Source organism: Hyla sarda, chromosome 13 (assembly GCF_029499605.1).
Source record: "Hyla sarda isolate aHylSar1 chromosome 13, aHylSar1.hap1, whole genome shotgun sequence".
NCBI classification, from domain to species: Eukaryota; Metazoa; Chordata; class Amphibia; order Anura; family Hylidae; genus Hyla; species Hyla sarda.
The window spans coordinates 44675328-44697981 of record NC_079201.1 but is presented as its reverse complement, the minus strand read 5'-3'; the positions used below and the strand labels follow the sequence as shown (position 1 = coordinate 44697981).

At 43.6% G+C, this 22654-nt stretch overlaps 1 protein-coding gene across 3 annotated transcripts in view; it reads right to left on the bottom strand.

Annotated features, from left to right (window-relative positions):
* Positions 1–22654, bottom strand: part of LOC130297283 (lysosomal alpha-glucosidase-like) — a 260565-nt gene that overhangs the window by 172766 nt on the left and 65145 nt on the right. For all 3 annotated transcript variants that reach the window (XM_056549592.1, XM_056549593.1, XM_056549594.1), the window contains 2 exons: positions 10994–11426; positions 6246–6391 (listed from right to left, as the gene is read on the bottom strand). In XM_056549592.1, the coding sequence (XP_056405567.1) occupies positions 6246–6391; positions 10994–11416 (569 nt within the window). In that variant the 5' untranslated portion in view covers positions 11417–11426. The remainder of the gene's footprint in view (positions 1–6245; positions 6392–10993; positions 11427–22654) is intronic.

Here is a 22654-nt window from a genome sequence, read left to right as displayed (position 1 = left end):
AGTAAGAGATTAAAGGGGTACTCCGGTGCTTAGAAATCTTATCCCCTATCACACGGCCGGCGGCGTGTGACGTCACGCCCCCGCCCCCGTCATGTCACGCTCCGCCTCTCAATGCAAGTCTACGGGAGGGGGCGCCAACACGCCCCCTCCAGTAGGCTTGCATTGAGGGGAGGAACGTGACGTCACACGGGGGCGGAGGCGTGACGTCACACGCCGCCGGTAATCAGACCTGGAGCGAACACGCTCCGGGGACTGATTACAAACGGGGTGCCGCGTGCAAGATCCCGGGGGTCCCCAGCGGCGGGACTCCCGCAATCAGGCATCTTATCCCCTATCCTTTTGATAGGGGATAAGATGTCTAAGCACCGGAGAACCCCTTTAAAGCCACTAGCCTTGGCTATAGGAGATGCGGACTTAAAGGGGTACTCCGGGGGAAAACTTTTTTTTTTTTTTTTTTTTTGAACTGGTGCCAGAAAATTAAACAGATTTGTAAATTACTTCTATTAAAAAATCTTAAAGAAAAACTGTCACATGTTTGCTCTCTTACTAACCACAGGTACTGATGGATAGTGCGGGAGACGCTGATTCCTATGATCCCTACCTTGGCCGGATCCGCCCGGCCATTCGCCCACAATCTTAGTTTTATTATATCTGGAAATATGGCTGTAATTGGCACGGGCGGGGTTTCTGTAGCTTAACTTGCACTGACATCAGCGCCGCCCCTCCACAACGCCGCCTGCTTATAAATATTGAAACCCCCTGTCTCTGGCTCTCCCTCTTTTCGCCGTTTCTATCTGGACTTCACTGCGCATGTCAGGAAGCGGTGCATGCGCAGTGAAGACCAGTTAGGAGCGTGAAGAGAGGGAGAGCTGGAGGGAGGGGGGATGAATATTCATAAGCGGGCGGCGCTGACGTCAGTGCAAGTTAAGCTACAGCCCGCCCGTGCCAGTTACAGCCATATTTCCAGATATAATAAAACTAAGATTGCGGGCGAACGGCCGTGCAGATCTAGCCAAGGTAGGGATCATAGGAATCAGAGTCTCCCGCACTATCCATCAGTACTTGTGGTTACTGCAGGAGCAAACATGTGACCGTTTTCCTTTAAGCCTTCTAGTACTTATTAGCTGCTGAATACTACAGAGCTCTCTGCTGACATCACGAGCACGGAGCTCTCTGCTGAAATCTCTGTCCATTTTAAGAACTGTCCAGAGAAGGAGAAAATCCCCATAGCAAACATATGCTGCTCTGGTCAGTTCCTAAAATGGAGTGAAATGTAAGCAAAGAGCACTGTGTTCCAAAAAGAAAATTTCCTCTGTAGTATTCTGCAGCTAATAAGTACTGGAAGGATTAAGATTTTTTTTATAGAAGTAATTTACAAATCTGTTTAACTTTCTGGCACCAGTTGATTTAAAAATAAATAAATAAATAAATAAATAAAGGTTTTCCACTGGAGTACATCCTGAGTCCTTTCCCTTTCTATAATGCGGGGCCACGGCGTGTCATGTCATAGCGGGTCAGTCCCGTGGCTAATAGTGCACAGCACTGATCGCGGTGCCGAACGCTATTAACCCTTTAGACGCGGCATTCAAAGTTGATCGCCGCATCTAAAGTGAAAGTGAAACAAGGCCGGTTAGCTCAGGGGAATCCCAAACATCCCGAACAGCTTACAAGACAGCCGGAGGATCCCTACCTGCCTCTATGCTGTCGGATTGCCGAATGACTGCTCAGTGCCTGAGATCCAGGCATGAGCAGTCAAGTGGCAGAATCACTGATCACTGGTTTCCTATGAGAAACCAGTGATCAATGTAAAAGTTCAGTGTGTGCAGTGTTATAGCCCCCTATGGGAACTATAACACTGCGCAAAAAAAAAAAAGTGGAAAAAAAAAAAGTGAAGATCATTTAACCCCTCCCCTGATAAAAGTTTGAATCACCCCCCTTTTCCTATTTAAAAAAAAAAAAAAAAAACTGTGTAAATAAAAATAAACATATGTGGTATCGCCGCATGCGGAAATGTCCGAATTATAAAAATATATAATTAATTAAACCGCACAGTCAATTGCGTACGCGCAAAAAAAATTCAAAAGTCCAAAATTGTGTATTTTTGGTCACTTTTTATATCATGAAAAAATGAATAAAAAGCGATCAATACAAAAATGGTACAGCTAAAAACTTCAGATCACGGCACAAAAAATGAGCCCTCATACCGCCCATACGCGCCAAATTAAATGAGCTATAGGGGTCAGTAGATGACAATTTTAAACTTCTACATTTTCCTGCATGTAGTTATGATTCTTTTCAGAAGTATGACAAAATCCAACCTATATAACTAGGGTATCATTTTAATCGTATGACCCTACAGAATAGAGATAAGGTGTCATTTTTACTGAAAAATGTACGGTGTAGAAACAGAAGCCCCCAAAAGTTACAAAATGGCTTTTTTTTCAATTGTGTCTGACAATGATTTTTTTTTTTTTTTCCGTTTTGCCGTAGATTTTTGGGTAAAATTACTGAGGTCATTACAAAGTAGAATTGGTGGCGCAAAAAATAAGCCATGATATGGATTTTTAGGTGCAAAATTGAAAGAGTTATGATTTTTTAAAGGTAAGGAGGAAAAAAATGTAAGTGCAAAAACGGAAAAACCCCTGGTCTAAGAATAAAAGCTCAGTGGGTACAGAGGAGAGAAGAGAAGCCTAGAAGAGAATCAACAAAAGACACGAAGGGGCTGGGAAAACTGGCTAAAATAAACTAAAAAAACTGTCAACAGCACAGAACTTTAACAAACCATAAAGAGGGAAGTTAATAACCAGCTTATAAATAGAGATTTCACACAGAAAAAGAGTTTACTCAATGTATACAACACCTTGCAAAAGATTCCTCCCCCTTGAGAAAAAAAAAAAACTTCTAGAACAGGGGCAGTCGGGTGGTGGTGTACCTAGCTCTTTATGATATCCCGCTGTTTCTTTACTAGCTTTACTATCTTACCTGTTGCAAGAACCCTAACACAGTGCGGTATCTGCAGAGAGAAAGTAGGGCACAGCCAGGGTCCGACTTTAGGAATTGGGCCTCTACGTAAGCACATTGGGGTATATTTTTTCATTGTGGTCTTTGAAAAATGAGTTTTGAAGTAATTTTTTTGTTTTTGTTTTGCTTATGTGCAACACAAGTAACACATTTATCATACTATCAAGGTGGTGGGGCGGCTTTGATGAATTTGACACAAATAAGCAAAAAACAATATATCACTGTAAAACCCCATTTGGTATGTTTCCTCCTCTCCTCTGCGACTTTTATTTTGGGTTTTTCAAGTGCATTCCAAATGCAGTTTTGTAAGCCAGGCCTGACCTGGCTTAGGTTTGTGACTTTTTTATGCCTATGTAACATTTGTACTTCATGAATTTGTGACATCTGCAAAGTAAAAACTGAATGTTGCTTAGGTAAGGCTGTTTGTTACTTTCTCCGTACCCACAAAGGTTTCAAATAAAATTTTTAGGCGTATGTGTAACATTTTATGCGCAAGGTATAAGCAAAATAAAAGCTCTAAAAGCAATGAGAAATCTCCCCCATGGAGAGGCATCACAAAGCCTGACTACAAGTATTCCTAGTCTACCAATGCCTGCTGTCATGTGGCTACAGCTAACACTACATCACCACTGCACTGTCCGCTGGCTACAATTACCACTAGTCCCCACTGTGCACAATTATGTGGTGCAGAGGGTGGGCCACTCCATACAGTGTGCAGCAGTGCATGGAGTGCAAAATTTGAAAAACCTAAATTTTCAAACCTCCTGCTGTTCACTGTATACTACCAGTCCCCCTCCTCCTGCTGTACTTTGGATACTACCAGCTGCCTCTGCCTGCTTTATGCTGGCTATTAAAAGTCCCTCTCGTCCGCCATTCCCCTTGCTGCTGTTTTTTTTCAAACCAGGCCTACACCTACATACAACCCATGATCCTCAAAAAATGAATAATCTTGTCAGACTTTTATTCTTCTTCATTACTTTAAGACACCAATTCTGGGAAAATTTTTAGAAACACTTGGAAAAATCCATGCCAAACTCAAAACCTGTTGCTGCTCCCAAAAATGAATAATTTTTAGAACACCTGGGAAATTCCATGCAGTCATCTTCACTTGCCCAAAAGGTATATTTTTTGGAACGTTTGGAAAAACCCATGTCCTCTTCCAGTACCTCCATGTGCATTTTAACACCAGCAGGCATCTACCAACAACTAGGGATACATTATGCAGCTTTATTTTAATTTTAAATAAGCCTAAAAAAATCTGTGAGCACATTAAACAAGCTGTTGGTAACCATGGGTTACTGCATATTGCCATAACTGAACCTAACCCCTTCCCATGACATGTACGTCATGGGTCTGGTGAGCAGACATTATGCGGGCCCGCGGGTCAGCTCCACGTCATAACAAGGAGATGCCCGCTACACTGAGATTTGCCGGTAATGATGGACAGAGATTGCTCCGATGTCCGTCATTTAACTGGTTAAATACTGATCTATACAGATCACAGCATTTAAACATTAAATGCCAATATTCCCTGGTGGCTAGTAGTTCCATTATGTTAATTATCTTTATTAGTTATATTGCTTAAGGTTTCAATGGTAAGGTATGTCTTTTTGCTGATGACAAAAAGATATGATGTTCCTGTAGAATGGCCAGAACTCTGGCAGCTTAAATTTTATGTGAAAAAGTGAAGATAATACACCTGGGGCATACTTATCTAAGGGAAAAATATAAAATATTTCATGCAGTCCTTACCTCAGTATCTGAGGAAAGGGATTTAGGAAATGCTAGCAGAATTCTTGGGTGTGTAGGAAGAGGTATTAGCAGTAGAAAGAGGGAAGTACTCATGCCACTGTAAAGTGCACTGGTGAGACCTCACTTGGAGTATAGTGCACAGTACTGGAGGCAATATCTCCAGAAGGATATATACATACTTTGGAGAGAGTACAGAGAAGAGCTACTAAACTAGTACATGGATTACAGGATTAAAAAAAAAAAAACAGAAAAGGTTAAGGAATGGGGATAAGAGGTCTGATCGTGGGGGTCCCGCCACTGGGGACCCCCCGCGATCTCGGGGCTGGCAGCAGTGGCGGCCAGAACACGAAAGCATGGAGCTTCTGTGTTCGTGACATCACGCCCTGTCCCCGCCATTCACGTCTATGGGAGATCGCATGACGTTTAGTACGTAGTCGTCACATCTCCTCCCATAGATATGAATGGAGGGGGTGTGGTGGCTGTAGTCGCCAGTTTAAAGCATGCATTGTATAGGCATATGCTATCCTTCATAAAAGACAGGGCCAATGACTAGTCCAGCAAATTTAAGACTCCTGCATGGAAGTCTCATACATGGTGACTAAAATTTGTTGCACCAAACAAGACAATTCATAACATGTAATACAATTAATAACATTAATACTACAGATGTTGTATATGCCCTTGTGTGTTCATGTGGGTTGCACTACACAGGTAAGACAAAAAGGTAAGTTAGTTGTTCGGGTCAAAGAACATTTTTGGTCAATACAAACAGGTATAGGTGCAGCAAGATTCAGTCACTATCTAAGAGACTCCCAAGCAGGAGCTATCTTAATGGTTAAAGCGTCAGGCAATGGTTAAAGCATAAAACATTTGTAGTCCCTGTGAACACCCCACCGCCTCACTATCATCTTGCTCTCCTGCACAATCCTTCCCCATCATGGATTACCATACATGCTGTGAATAAAAGTCTGTAGAAGAGATTTCTGTGGTGTATGCTCCATTTCCCTTCTCTTAGTTGTATTTGATGAGAGTTGGTTTTGCTCCAGTTCAAACATGAAACACACTAGGGTTGTTTTGTTCAAGGGAAGTTCTATGTATGCCTAACATTGTTGAGTTCTGGTGTGAGTAAGAATTGCTTTGCGGTGCCGGTCGTATTTAAAAATTATAATGATGTATCTGTTAAATGAATGCCTAGGTCACCATTTTACAAAAACAATATACAGAATGGGATGACTTTTTTTTTTTTATAGGTATACATATACCGACCGGCATGATGGAAGACCTAAGAACACAGTTCTGTCATTCAATTTGCAGTGGAAGGCTATAGATACATTTAGCATATACAGACAGAGCACTCCTGATGTACACTAAATATAAAACAAAAATTTTACATTAACAACCCCTAATTATGTCATACTGATCTTTTATTTTGATACATTGGTTATTTCAAAAAACAATTCGCAACCACTTACAGTATCTGTCCATTACTCTTTCTTTTCACTACAAGACTGAAGGGGTCAGGGGTAATTTGAACATCATACTTCGTATTGGTTGCCTTTCTTGTCGCACAAGGAGTTTTTATGGGAACCTCATATCGCTTTTGTGCTGGGTCCTTAATCTTAAAAAATAAATAAATAAAATTAAAATAAAAAGTCAAAAGTATAACAACATTTTTACAACAAAACACACCCTATGATAAGATGGGAATAATAAAAAAAAATGCATTTTAAATCTTTTTTCATATAAATACATATACGTTTTATGGAATATATTCTGTGTGACTGCCCACAAAAAAAAAAAAAATCTTAAAATAGCTAAACCTGTGCAGAGGAAAAGTGAAGCAGTTACCCAAAGCAGTTACCCAAAGCAACTGTAAGACTCATGGCAGTAAGCAGGACACTCACGGAGGTATTGGATCCGCTGGACCTGTGTGGCAGATTACACGGGCCGTGCCAGGGATCGGGGTGTAAGGTGCCGCTGGTTTTCACCAGAGCCCGCTGCAAAGTGGGATGGTCTTGCTGCGGCAGGCGGCACCCAGGTCGCTGCCCCTGGCACGACTCGACCACACAGGCGGCTGAGGAGATGCGAGGCAGAGGAGGGATTAGGCAAGACGTGGTCTGGATAGCAGGAGGTCAGGGCTGGTGGCACAGGAGCGTAGTTGAGAATGTTCCAGGTGGGCGGCAAGGAGCAAGGTCAGGTCACGGAATGAAAGGGTCTGGAACACGGCAAGGCAAGACAAACAAATGCTTTCTCTAGGGCACTGGAGCAACAAAGATCTGACAGGGGTGTGTGGGAAGGTGTAGAAACTTATAACGGAGCAGGTGTATCACATAATTACAGGTGCACTGGCTCTTTAAATCTGAGAACTCCGGCGCACCCGCCCTAGGAGGCGGGGGAACGTGAGTCGGGGCTGAGGGAGGACAGAAGGAACAGTGGAGAGAGGAGGTAAGTGACTGGCTGGGATTCACATGTGGAGGGAGAAGAAAAGCGCTCACGGCCAGCGTGTCTGGCCGGAGTACTGGACATAAAAGTACACCCCCCTCCCTTTGGTCTCCCTCTCTTTTTGAGGTTCAAAAAATACCTGAGAAGGTTATGGTCCAGGGTCTTCTCCTCCGGCTCCCAAGATCTTTCCAAATCACTTTCAGTAAACCAAGAAGAATTGTCTCTGTCTCATGGTCTTAGAGGCTAAAATCTCCTTGACTTCAAAGACGTCCGAAGAACCAGAGACAGGCATGGGGAGAAAGTTCACCAATTGATGACAAGAGGCTTGAGGAGAGATACATGGAAAGAATTGTGAATACGTAGTGAAGAAGGCAATCAGAGTTTATAAGAGACCGAATTCATTTTTGTAAGACCTCGAACGGACCCAGGAAACGAGGACCCAACTTGTAATTGAGAATCTTGAAACGAATGCATCTGGAGAATAACCAAACTATCACCGGAAAAGAAGGACTGAGGAGGTCTTTTCTTATCTGCCTGAGCTTTCCTGCATGAGGAGGCAAGAGACAAAGAATGCCGAGTTTGTTGCCAAATAGAAGAGAAGTCTCGGATGAGTTCATCAACAGCTGGCACACCGGAGGAAACTGGAACTGGAAGAGCAGAACGATGTCCATAAACAACAAAAAATGGAGAAGTCCTTGTGGACTCGTGAATCGTTCTGATGAGCACAAAGAAAATGACGGAGAAAGTCTCCAGAATTTGATTTACTCTCTCCACCTGACCATTGGACTGAGGGTGGTAGGCAGATTGTCAAGACGGGACCAGAGAGCTCGCCAGAACTTGGAAACAAACTGCACTCCACAATCCGAGAGGATATGATTTGGAAGGCCATGAAGACGAAAAATGTTGAAGAAAGTGCTTTGCCAGCTGTGGAGCAGATAGTAGACCTGGTAGCAGAATGAAATGAGTCATCTTGGAAAATCGATCAACCACCACCCAGATGACAGTGTTATTACAGGAAGGAGGCAGATCGGTAATAAAGTCTATAGCTATGTGGGACCAGGGAGTCTCCGGAATGTGCAAAGGCTGTAAGAGTCCTGTAGGTTTCTGCCGAGGAGTTTTGTCACGGGCGCAGGTAACACAGGTATGGACAAAATCAGTGACATCGCGTTCAAGATGCGGCCACCAGTAATGCCGGGAGATTAGTTGAATGGTCTTCCGTATTCAATTCAGGACTTTACGTCTCAGTCTGAGAGGCACAAAAAGGATTTCCCATGGGGAACTTGCTGAAGAACAGCAGGAGCTGCTGAGATCAATCACTCTGGAGGAATAATGTGCCTTGGCGTGGAGTCTGTTCCCATGACATCGGAGGATCTGGAAAGAGGCTCTGACACTTTTGTTAGCAGGGCAGAAATTAATGAAGAAATTAAATCTGTAAAAGAAAAGAGACCATCTAGCCTGGCGAGGTTTCAAACGCTGAGCAGATTGGAGATTATTATGATCTGAATAGATGCTGACCGGATGAGATGAACCTTCTAATAAATGTTGCCACTCTTCTAAGGCTAACTGAATATCAAGGAGTTCCTGATCTGCAGGCGAGAAAGTCTTAAAAAGTCTTGCCCTTGGAGCTTTTCTGGATAAGAACGGCACCGTGTCCTACGAATGAAGCATCTACCTCCAAAGCAAAGGGTTTCTCTGGATCAGGTCTTGAAAGCACGGGAGCAGAGGGAAATGCAGACTATGCGAGAGAAGGCCTCGACTTGGGGTTAGAGCTCTTCTTAGTGAGAGCCACAATTCGAGCGACCAAGGAAGAGAAATGTGGGATGAACTGACGATAATTGGCAAATCCCAGAAAGTGTTGAATAGAAGGATGGTCTTGCTGCGGAAGGCAGCACCCAAGTCACTACCCATTGCACGACTTGACCACACATGCGACTGAGGAGATGCGAGGCACAGGAGGGATTAGGCAAGACGTGGTCTGGATAGGAGGAGGTCAGGGTTGGCGGCACAGGAGTGTAGTCGGGAACATAGCAGGAGGTCAGGGCTGGCGGCACAGGAGCGTAGTCGGGAATGTAGCAGGAGGTCTTCTAGGCAGGTGGCAAGGAGCAAGGTCAGGCCACGGAATGAAAGGGTCTGGAACACGGCAAGGCAAGACAAAAAACGCTTTCTCTAGGGCAACAAAGATCTGGCAGGGGTGTGTGGGAAGGTGCTGAAACTTATAACAAAGATGCAGGTGTATCACATAATTACAGGCGCACTGGCCCTTTAAATCTGAGAACTTCTGCGTGCGCTCCCTAGGAGGAGTGGGCACGCATGCCGGGCTGAGTGAGGAAGGAAGGAACGAACAGTGGAGAGCAGAAATAAGTGACAGGCTGGGATTTGCCAGCTGAGGAGGAGGGAGAAGGAAAGCGCTCCCGGACAGCGTTTTTATAAATATAAGAAGCAATCTGATTGGTTGCCATGGGCAACTGCACCACTTTTCCTCTGCACAGGTTTTGATAAATTTCCCCCTAAGTTTCATTCTGAAGCAAAAAAACGAGTCCTCAAAGTGAGGTTCGTTTAAATCAAGTTTTTAGGTTATGGAAACCAGTTGTCACTTTTGACCCTCTGCAACTGTCACCAACGCATTTAGATCTCACAATGCTTTTCCCTGCCATGACCATGTCCTTCCTGGATTCTTGTAAAGTGGAGAAATGAAGCTATAAAACGCTTGTGCCATATGGGAATCTGGAACAAGTAGTCATTGGATCGTTCTACGCTAGGAACTAGTTACCACTCCCACGGTTGTAATCACACCTATACTGCCCTTAATCATGCCTATACAGACCTAGACAAGGAGCTGAGAAATCTGCAGTGTCAGGGCTGTTCTCCACTTATTCATGCCTAATGGTGCATGATTAATGGCAGTATAGGCTTGATTACAGTGCTGGAAGCAGTGACTAGTTCCCAGCACAGAATGCCGCTACTTGTTCCGGATTTACATACACTACAGGAAATTCTTTTACTTAATCTTTACAAGGATCCTAGAAGGCCATGGAAGCATGGTAAGGAACTTTATCATGGGGTCTAAAACATGTTGGTGAAAGTTTCAGAGGGCCAAAAGTTAGGACAGGTTACCTATATTTTAAAATAATTCTAAAATCTTGCAGTTTCCATTCTGGCAACTAGGCCTTAAGCTAAACTTAGACTTCCTGTTCTGTTTAAAATACTTCCCAGCAGTGCTCTCCACAGATGTGATTACAATGAAAGGTTACACTGGTTTATAGATAAAAAGGTACACAATAGCTGTTGCTCACAGAGTAACCTCCCTCTTTATCTAGAATGAACTCTGCAAAGGTTACTGAGCATCCCCAGACACCTTTTCCATTCATGTCTATGGGACAGCTTCAGTCTATTGTTGCCCATGGGACTTTCTGTAACCCATCTCTAAATTGTGTTAAAAAAATAAATTAAAAAAATTACATGTCAGAAGATAGAAACAGATTACGAAAAAAATATCTAAAAGCAAAAACATTTCAGTATCTGGCCAGGTTCACAAGGCAGAATGTCTGCACTGAATTCTGCATTAATTTATAGCCAATATACTTCAGTGGTATTCCACTGTCCCATTCACAGCAGAATTTCTGCTGCATAATTTCATTGAAGTGAATTGGCTATAAATTCATGCAGAATTCCATGCAGAATTCAGTGCAGAAATTCTGCTGTGTGAACCCAGCTTTCGGCTCTATACAGCAAAAAAGTACTGATGAGCAAAACAAAAATTTATAAATAAAATACTTACAGTAAAATGCAGACGGTCATCAGTCTCAAATGAAACCACAAGCTGCAAAGTTATAATATCTTTTGGCATAAAAGTCTCTTTGGATCGAACAAGTATGGCAGTAAATCCATGTTCTGTTTCCGTTTTGCTGGTCAATTTATAGCTGGGATATGTTGATGGAAAAAAACACCATGGCTGTCCAATGCCGGGATTTTTCTCTGCTGGACAATAACAGCAACCACGTGCTTCACATTCTTTCTTTGTTACACCTTTCTCTGGTGCGCAGTCAAATCGACTTGCAGGGATTACATCACATGAATCTGACTTACTATCAAAAGTGGAGGTTGCAATGCCAAATGTACTGACCAAAATAAAGATACCAAGTCCTAGTAGCATACTATGCGAGCTCCATTTCTTTATTCCGCAAAACCTTAGATCAGCCATCTTGAGCCACCTGCAAGAAACCAAATAAACGTTAATTTTAAGTTGCTGACAAACTATAGTGAAGTGTGATTATGCTCAGGCAAGAGATCTGTCAGTTTTCTCTCTTTATCCATTTAATATTTGCACTTGATAAAAAGCAAAAATTCTAGAACATCTTTTTTAGCCCCCCCTTCCCCTCCCCCTCCATAAACCCGAACAAACTCTGTACAGGTTTTACATGGTCGGCCATGTAGTACTACTTTTATCTTGCTATGATTCTGCTGAAGATGTGCATCCCTGGCCCAGCTGCTTGCTGCGAGTACCAGGAATGACTCCCACAGCGATCAGCTGATTGCCCTGGGGGCACATTTTCATAAGATTGACTTTGTTAATACAACTCTTTTGGAAGAAAAATAAATAAATAAGGCCAACAGTCATGGCCGTAAATGTTGGCACCCGTGAAATTGTTCTGAAAAAATAAAAAAATGTATAAAAAAAGTATTTCTCACAAAAAAGTATTGCAGTAACATGTTTTTCTATACACGTTTATTCCCTTTGTGTGTACTGCAACTAAAACCAAAAAAGTGAGGGGGAAAAAAATGCAAATTGGACATAATGTCACACCAAACTCCAAAAATGGTCTGGCCAAAATTATTGGCACCCTTAACTTAATATTTGGTTGCAAACCCTTTGGAAAAAATAACTGAGTTCAGTGGCTTCCTATAACCATCAATAAGCTTCTTACACCTCTCAGCCGGAACATTGGACCATTGTTCCTTTGCAAACTGCTCTAGGTCTCTTATTGGAAGGGCGCCTTTTCCCAACAGCAATTTTAAGATCTCTCCCCAGGTGTTCAATGGGATTTAGATAAGGACTCATTGCTGGCTACTTCAGAACTCTCCAGCACTTTGTTGCCATCCATTTCTGGGTGCTTTTTGGAGGTATGTTTGGGGTCATTGTCCTGGTGGAAGACCCAAGATCTCGGATGCAAACCCAGCTTTCAGACACTGGGCTGTACAGTGTGACCCAAAATCCGTTGCTAATCCTGAGATTTCATGATGCCTTGAACACATTTAAGGCACCTAGTGCCAGAGGCAACAAAACAGCCCCAAAACATCATTGAACCTCCAGCATATTTCACTGTAGGTACTGTGTTCTTTTGTTTGTAGGACTCATTCTGTTTTCAGTAAACAGTAGAATGATGTGCTTTACCAAAAAGCTCTATCTTTGTCTCATTTGTCCACAAGACAGTTTCCCAGAAGGATTTGGGCTTTCTCCAGTTCATTGTAGTGTTGCTTTTTTATGTCTCTGTGTCAGCAGTGGGGTCCTCCTGGGTCTCCTGCCATAGCGTTTCATTTTATTTAAATGTCGACAGATATTCAAGCTGTCCTGCAGGCTCAGGGAGCACCAGTGTCAGCGCGAACTCTCTTTGGAACTTGTTTGGGGCTACTTATCCACCATCCAGACTATCTTGTGTTGACACCTTTCATCAATTTTTCTCTTCCGTCCACACCCAGGGAGATTAGCTACAGTGCCATGGGTTGCAAACTTCTTGATAATGTTGCGCACTGTGGACAAAGGCAGATCTAGATCTCTGGAGATGGACTTGTAACCTTGAGATTGTTAATATTTTTCCACAAATTTTGTTCTGAAGTCCTCAGACAGTTCTCTTCCCCGCCTTCTGTTGTCCATGCTTAGTGTGGCGCACACACAGACACACAATGCAAAGACTATGAACTTCTCTCCTTCCCATCTGCTCTGCAACTGTAACCCTTCCCATCCTGCCCCTGATCTGCCATTGGCCGGTCAGGGGATAGGAGGAGTTGGCACCCCGGCCACCACACTCCTATGAGGGTGATCGGCGTTGTCTCTGACAGTGCTGAACACCCTTATTTTCCAGTCAAAATTTGGCTGGAAAAAGGTGTGATTCGCCAGTCAGAACTGACCGGCGAATCATAGAGATCGCTGACAAGGGGAGGGGAGGTCTCAGGACCCCCCTAGGCGATGTCCTGGGATGGCTGCTGAAAGATATCAGCAGTCATCCCGTTCCGATCACCGCCCCATGCACGGCAGTAACCATAAATGCCAAGAGTGTACAGGTACTTGGTCCTTAACTACCAGAGAGCAAAAGGTGTACCTGAACGACCTTTGTTAAGCACAGTACTTAGTTACTCAAGATATTTGCTAAATATATGTAACCAGTTGTTAAAATAGACTGTAGTATGTCACGTAATATTCTTGTAAGTACACATATAGCGTGGAGATTAGGGATCGACGGATATCGGTGTTTTAGGGCCGATACAGATAATCGGGGGAGGTAAGGGCCGATAGCCGATAACTTATACCGATATTCCGGTATAAGTTATCGGCTATTTATCCCCCCTCGACACCGCTGCAGATCATTGATTTAAAGCGGGCGCTTTAAATCAATGCACTGCAGTGGCTTTTGCGGTGCCATAGGCCGCCACCACCACCCGCTTCTCTCCCCCTACCTGTCAGGGTGGTCCGGGCCATCCTTCCTTCCTGTAGTGTCCGGCGGCATTCCGGGTGGAGGGTGAACCGGTCCGGGCTGTCCTTCTCCGGGGGTCATCTTCTCCACTCCGGGCAGGCTTCGGCCTAGTACGCTGCATAGAAGCCGCTGCACAGTGACGCCCGTGCGCAGCGACGCACCTGACATCACGGCGTAGCGGCGTCTATGCAGCGTACTAGGCCGGAGCCTGCCCGGAGTGGAGAAGATAACCCCCGGAGAAGGACAGCCCAGACCGGTTTACCCTCCACGCGGAATGCCGCCGGACACTACAGGAAGGAAGGATGGATGGCCCGGACCACCCCCATTACCGGTAAGTTTAATTTTTTTATTGACTCGGCGGGTGGGGGAGAAGTATGGGCAAAAATCCATACCGGTATACCGCCCAGCACTACGGTGGAGGGTGCGACGCGGTGCAGTGGGTCGGGAGGGCGGTCGCGGTGCGGCGGGTCGGGGGGGGGGGCGGTCGCGGTGCGGTGCATTATCAGCTTATCAGCAAGGTAATTGCAGATACCGATAATGCCCAAAATCGTGATTATCGGCCGATAATATCGGCCATACCGATAATCGGTCGATCCCTAGTGGAGATGAACAAGGCGATATAGGAATACCAAGTAATAGCCATTCAGGAAAGAGTATATCTATAACTTCATGCATACACCCAAAGTTAAATGTATATTTAACCAATCCACAAGGAGGAGACATATACTTTTAATAAACCCTATATGTATATTTATGGACATGCCCACATTTATAAAGGACACACCTTCAATCAATATAGGTACGCCCATAGTTTGAGCATAAGAGGTATTATGGGGGTCCCTCTACTAAAGCGTCTCCTGACAGAGGGAAGTCCTTTACAGCCCTCCAGGGAAAGCATGAGGAGAATGATTGCTGTAAGAAGCTAACAGAGGAGGCCATCTTAAAAAGGACGTTTCAAGATGGATCCACCATGTTAGAAGAAGTAATTAGGAGGAAATACCAGCTGGAGAGACAAGATTAATGGACATGCCTATGTAACCCTCCGGCATAGTTAACTAATGGTAAGAACTACTTTTATATGAAGATTCGTTGTTCTATGTACTGTCTGCCATAATGTCAAGAAGATTACAATAAATGTATGTTTTTTATCCAAACCAAGTGCTCACTCTCACCATGGTCAGTCCGGAATATAATTTTGCAACCTGGTAATATTTAACACCCCCCACTGTCCCCTGGGCCTCCCACTGTGACATACAGTCCCCCTCAGCTCTAGCTACTTCTGAGACACGCTCCTAACTGCAGTGACATCTCGCTCATCCAATTACTAGTTACAGTGGCGTCTTGGCTGAGCACCTTTTAGCTCTTGCTAAAATAAAAAAAATATGGGGCAACACCAACAGGCTGGTGTAGACCCCAACTTTTCCTTTTCATAAAAGGGGTGAAAGGAGAAAAAGCCCCCCCAAAATTTGTAACACAATTGCTCCTGAGTACGGAAATACCCCATATGTGGCCCTAAACTGTTTCCTTGAAATACGACAAGGCTCCGAAGTGAGAGGGCGCCATGCGCATTTGAGGACTAAATTAGGGATTGCATAGGGGTGGACATAGAGATATTCTACGCCAGTGATTCCCAAACAGGGTGCCTCCAGCTGTTGCTAAACTCCCAGCATGCCTGGATAGTCAGTGGCTGTCTGGAAATGCTGGTAGTTTTGCAACAGCTGGAGGCTCCGTTTTGGAAACAATGACGTATGATACGTTTTCACAGTGTAACGGTGTGTATATGAAGTGTTTTACCCTTTATTATGTGTTAGTGTAGTGCACTGTTTTTAGGATACAATCGCACTGGCAGGGGGGTTACGGTGAGTTTCTAAGTAGGAGTTTGTTCTGCGGCGTAAAATTTGCCGCAGCTCAAACTTGAAGCAGGAAACTCACTGTAAACCCGCCCATGTGCATGTACCCTGTACATTCACATTGGGGGGGGGGGGGGGCACAAACCTCCAGCTGTTGCAAAACTACAACTCCCAGCATGCACTGACAGACCGTGCATGATGGGAGTTGTACTTTTGATACAGCTGGAGGCACACTGGTTGGAAAACCTTCAGTTAGTCTCTGTTACCTAACTCCTAACTCAGTATTTTCCGACCAGTGTGCCTCCAGTTGCTGCAAAACTACAACTCCCAGCAAGTACTGATCGACGAAGGGCATGCTGGGAAATGTAGTTATGCAACAGCTGGAGGTACGCAACTACAACTCCCAGCATGCCGGGACAGCTGTTTGGGATTGCTGGGAGTTGTGGTTTTGCAAGATCTGAAGGGCCAAAGTGATCTCCAAACTGTGGCTCTCCAGATGTTGCAAAACTACAAATCCCAGCATGGCCAGACAGCAAAGTGCTGTGTGGGCATGCTGGGAGTTGTAGTTTTGCAAGATCTAGAGGGCCACAGTTTCACTGTATAGTGGTCTCAAACTGTAGCCCTCCAGATGTTGCTAAGCAACTCACCGGCTTCCGTAGTCTGCACCAGGGAGCCAGCCACATGCATTGCCACCCGCGCAGATCGCTGCCCGCTGCAGCTGATGGTAAGTGACCTCCGGCGCCGGTCTCAGACAGTTCCCCTGCTCTGCCCGGATTACAGTGGGTGAGTAGAGCGGGGAACCAAACTTAAACACCCCCCCGATCTGCTATTGGTCAGTCGCTTTTGACCAACCCAATAGCAGGGACAGGAGGGATGGCACCCCTGCCACCTAACTCCTATCCCTTCAGGGTGTCCAAGACCCCCTTATTTTCCGGGTCACCAGAGACCCAGAATCGCTGCGAATAGCCAGTGAGATCGCCAACATGGGGGAGTCTCAGGATCCCCCCGGGCATTGGCACGGGATGCCTGCTGAATGATTTCAGCAGGCATCCCCGGTCCAGTCCCCATCCGGCGCGCCGCGGGACAGAAATTCCCACGGGCAAACAGGTACGCCCTTGGTCCTTGAAAGGGTTACATAGTTAGTATGGTTGAAAAAAAGACATACGTCCATCAAGTCCAACCAGGGAATTGAAGTGAAGGGTGTAAGAGGATAAGGGAAAGGGATGTAGTTTTATAATTCTGCATAAGCATTAATGTTATTTTGTTCCAGGAATGTATCTAACCCTGTTTTAAAGCTGTTAATTGTTCCTGCTGTGACCAGTTCCTGAGGTAGACCGTTCCATAAATTCACAGTCCTCACGGTAAAGAAGGCGTGTCACCCCTTTAGACGAAACCTTTTCTTCTCCAGACGGAGGGAGTGCCCCCTCGTCCTTTGGGGGGGGGGGGGGGGTTTAACCTGGAACAGTTTTTCTCCATATTTTTTGTATGGGCCATTAATATACTTATATACGTTTATCATATCCCCCCTTAAACGGCTCTTCTCAAGACTAAACAATTGTAACTCCTTTAATTGCTCCTCATAGCTAAGATGTTCCATGCCCCATATTAGTTTAGTCGCGCGTCTCTGCACCCTTTCCAACTCCGCAGTGTCCCTTTTATGAACAGGCGACCAAAACTGAACAGCATATTCCAGGTGAGGCCGTACCAATGCTTTATAAAGGGGGAGTATTATGTCCCTGTCCCTTGAGTCCATGCCTCTTTTTATACATGACAATATCCTGCCGGCCTTGGAAGCAGCAGCCTGACATTGCATGCTATTCTGTAGTCTGATCTACAAGTACACCCAGATCCTTCTCTACCAGTGACTGACAGTTTAATCCCCCCTAAGACATACGACGCATGCAGGTTATTAGTACCCATATGCATAACTTTCCATTTATCCACATTGGACCTCATTTGCCAAGTGGATGCCCCGACACTTAGTCTTTCCAAGTCATCTTGTAACTTATGCACATCCTCTATAGACTGTACCGTGCTACAAAGCTTGGTGTCATCTGCAAAGATAGAAACAGAGCTGTTAATACCATCCTCTATATCATTGATAAATAAATTAAACAACAGCGGTCCCAGTACTGAACCTTGGGGTACACCACTAATTACCGGAGGCCAATCAGAGTACGAATCATTGACCACCACTCTCTGGGTACGATCCATGAGCCAGTGTTCAATCCAGTTACAAACTAAAGTTTCCAAGCCCAAAGACCTTAACTTACCTGTCAGACGTCTGTGAGGGACAGTATCAAACGCTTTGGCAAAATCCAGAGACACGTGTCATCAGAGAGGAAAAAATTTTTTTTTTATATATCAACTGGCTCCAGAAAGTTAAACAGATTTGTAAATTACTTCTATTAAAAAATCTTAATCTTTTCAGTACTTATGAGCTTCTGAAGTTAAGGTTGTTCTTTTCTGTCTAAGTGCTCTCTGATGACACGTGTCTCGGGAACCGCCCAGTTTAGAAACAAATCCCCATAGCAAACCTCTAAACTGGGCGGTTCCCGAGACACGTGTCATCAGAGAGCATTTAGGCAGAAAAGAACAACAACTTCAGAAGCTCATAAGTACTGAAAGGATTAAGATTTTTTTTTATAGAAGTAATTTACAAATCTGTTTACCTTTCTGGAGCCAGTTGATATATAAAAAAGTTTTTTCCTGGATAACCCCTTTGAGTATCAGCGAGCAAGGGGTACCCATACGCCCGTGGTCCTTAACTTATTGCATAACCCCTTCATGCCCTGCAACCACTTCTGGAGTTTAAAGCATGCTCAGGAGCTGAGCACGCTTCATACCTAGTGGGTCCAGGCTGCTATCAGCAGTCAGGACTCATGGCTAATGACTGACATTGCTGATCATGCCGATGTCTGACATTAACCCTTTAAACGCCTAAATGTCGGAAATTAGCTCCAGCAGGCTGATCGCTACCACCGCAAAGAAAAAAAGTTTCAAAAGTTTGAATTACCCCCATTTCCTCTTTTTCTGATAAAATGATATAAACAAAAACAAACATGTGGTATCGCCGAGTGTGTAAATGTCCCAACTATTTAAATATAGAATTAAAAAGCACAGTCAATAGTGTAAACTTAAAACAAAAAAATAAATTCCAGAACTGTGTATTTTTGGCGATTTCTTAAGCCATAAAAAAAACAAGTTTTTTTTTTTTTAAAGATCAGAAAGTTCCACCTGAACAAAAATTTTAACTATAAAAACTACAGATCATAGCGCAAAAAATTATCCCTCATATAGCCCCTTATACGGGTTTTAAAAAGTTATAGGGATCAGAAGAGGAAAATGTTATCCCCTTAAGGACCAAGCGTTTGTTTTTGCACTTTTGTTACACTTCACTTTAAAAATCATAAGCCTTTCAATTTTGCACCAAAAAATCCATATGATGGCTTTTTTTGCGCCACCAATTCTACTTTGTAATGACAGTCATTTTACCCAAAAATCTACAGCGAAACAAAAAAAGAAAAAAAAATTGTGTGACAAGATTGAAGAAAAAAAACGCAATTTTTTATCTTTTGGGGGCTTCCATTTCTACGAAGTACATTTTTCGGTAAATATGACACAAATAGCATACAAATTTTTGTACAAAAAGTAATTTTTTTTAAAGTAGTAAAATAAAATCGATATAAATTCGGTATTCTGTAGGTCCAAAAGATTAAAATGATACCCTACTTATATAGGTTTAATTTTGTCGTAGTTCTGGAAAAAATAACTACATGCATGAAAATTTATATGTTTTAAAATAGTCTGACCCCTATAACTTTTTTATTTTTTCCCACTAATGGTGCGGTATGAGGGCTCATTTTTTGCACCCTGATCTGAAGTTTTTATCGGTACCATTTTTGTTTTGACTGGACTTTTTGATTGCTTTTTATTCATTCTTTTATGGTATAAAAAGTGACCAAAAATACGCTATTTTGTACTTCGGAGGAATTTTTTTGCACATACGCCATTGAATGTGTTTAACTATATATTTTTATGGTTCAGACATTTACGCTAGCGGCGATACCACGTTTTTATTTTTATATACACACACTTTTTAAATGGCAAAAGGGGGGCGATTCTGATTTTTATTAAGGAAGGGGATAAATCACATTTATTAACTTTTTTTATGCAGTGTTATAGCCCCCTCTAGGGGCTATAATATTGCATACACTGATTGCAGACACTGTTCAATGCATTGCCATAGGAATGCATTGATCAGTGTTTTCTGTGCGTGATTCTCAAGCCTGGATTTCAGGCTTGGAGCAATCAAATGCCGATTGGACAGCTGGGAGGAAGGTAAGACACCTCACACTGTCCTCTCAGCTGTTCAGGACGCCACGATTTCACTGCGGTGGTCCTAAAAAGCTCCGCTGAGCTAACCGGCAGTGTATTTTCCCATTTTAGATGCCGCAATCAACTTTGATTGTGGCATCTAAAGGGTTAATACTGGACATCAGCCCGTTGTCCGGTATTCACCGCGGGTCCTGGTTGCTGATCGCAACCGGGATCCCGCAGATATGAAGCGCGCTCAGCTTCTTAGCACGCTTCACAGATCGGGAGCCGACCAGGCGTAAATATACGTCTGTAGTCGTTAAGGGGTTAAGCATAAAAATTTTTGTATAAAAAGTAATTTTTTTTAAAGTAGTAAAATAAAATCGATATAAATTGGGTATTGAAAGCATTTGGTCTATGAGAAACTGAGAAGGAAAAAACTAAAAGTGCAAAAATGAAAAAAATCCTGCATCCTCAAGGGGTTAATTACTAGTATAAAGTGAAAAGATAAAAATTTATATTTAGTAGGTCCCTACTCAGCAAGCAAAAAAAGAAAAATCCCAATATTCTTTGTTTGTGCCACAGTATATTGGAAAAACACATAAGAGGTAGTGGTGTTAGGTTTTAGTAAGTCGCTCCAGTTTTAGTTCACTAAATATGTATTCTGCCATTTAGTGCACTGCCACAGTGGCATTGATCACAGTGCAATAACTAAGATCACTCTCAATACCCAAGTGGAAACACCCAAAATTCTATACCTATAAACCTCGTTATTCTAGGACCTATGATACCCTTTGTGCCTTAGGGGGCTAGTGGATCTTGGATTATGACTGGAATAGTGTTCGTTCTCTTGGCACCACTATATTAGTCTGTTGGTCAATAAATACTCTATAATGGATTTATATGATATAAGATGAATACTCCATAGAGTCACTATCGAGGTGAATTGAGGTCATTCTTTAAAAGGAAAACTGTCAGATAGCATCTCCCGCACTATCCATCAGTACCTGTGGATAGTGCGGGAGAAAGTGATTCCAACTACCCCTACCTTGCCTGGCCGTTCGCCCGCAATTGCAATTTTATTTGCCCTGGCACGGGCAGGGCTTCTGCAGCTTAACTGGCACTGACATCAGCGCCACTTAAGAATAGTCATCCCCCTCCCTCCAGTTAGGAGCGGCTAAGAGAGGGAGAACTGGAGGGAAAGGGGATAAAGGGGTTATCCAGGGATAAAAAAAAAAAATTTTTTTTTTATATATCATCTGGCTCCAGAAAGTTAAACAGATTTGTAAATTCCTTCTATTAAAAAATCTTAATCTTTCAGTATTTATGAGCTGTTCATTTCTAAGTGCTTTCTGATGACACGTGTCTCGGGAACCACCCAGTTTAGACACAAATTCCCATAGCAAATTCTACTCTGTGCAGTTTCTGAGACAAGCAGAGATGTCAGCAGAGAGCACTGTTGACAGACAGAAAACAACTCAACTTCAGCAGCTGATAATTAATGAAAGGATTAAGATTTTTTAAGAGAAGTAATTTACAAATCTGTTTAACTTTCTGGAGCCAATTGATATAAAAAATAGTTTTTTCCTGGAATACCCCTTTAAGCTGCAGGAGCCCCGCCCGTGCCAGTTACAGCAAGATTTCCACATATAATAAAACTACAATCGCGGCAAACGGCCGGGCGGAACCGGGCAAGGTAGGGCTCGTTGAAATCAGCGTCTCCCTCACTATCCATCAGTACCTGTGGATAGTGCAGGAGAAAATATCTGACAGTTTTCCTTTAAATACTTAAAGGAAGACTGTCATGTTTTCTCCTGCACTATCCACAGGTATCGATGGGATGGATAGTGCGGGAGACGCTGAACATTTTGAGTCCTACCTTGCCCGGATGCACTGCACCGTTCGCCTGTTATAGCAGTTTTTCTGTATACATAAATTAGCTGCTAACTGGCATGGGCAGGGTTACTGCCTTCATCTGGCACTGTGACGTGACCCCCGCCCGGCCCGCAGCACCGCCCGGCTAATGAATATTCATATGTCTTACACTCTCCTTCTCATCCCGGCCGATACTGCACATGTGCGGAATTTCCTACTATACCCGGAAGCGGTCTTCAGTGCTGCTTCATTAGTCTGGAGCAGCGCTGGAGTAAATCCCGCACATGCGCCGTATCGGCCGGGATGAGAAGGAGAGTAAGACATTATATGAATATTCATTTGCTGGGCGGTGCTGCAGGCCGGGCGGCGGTTACGTCACAGTGCCAGATGAAGGCAGTAACCGCGAACGGCGCAGCACATTCGGGCAAGGTAGGACTCAAAATGTTCAGCGTCTCCCGCACTATCCACCTGTACCTGTGGATAGTGCGGGAGAAAACATATGACAGTTTTCCTTTAATCAGTATGTAGTGGGGCATACAGAGTGGAATTATTTACCACCTCATATCCTTAACTGGCATTTAAAGTGTAGGTACTCTATAGTGAATACCAACTCTGGTAAATTCCAGCGGTAGCATCTCCACACTGGAATTTCTCTTGTTTTATTATTTTTGTATTTATTGTTTTAATAGTAATTATGCAATAAGTGTT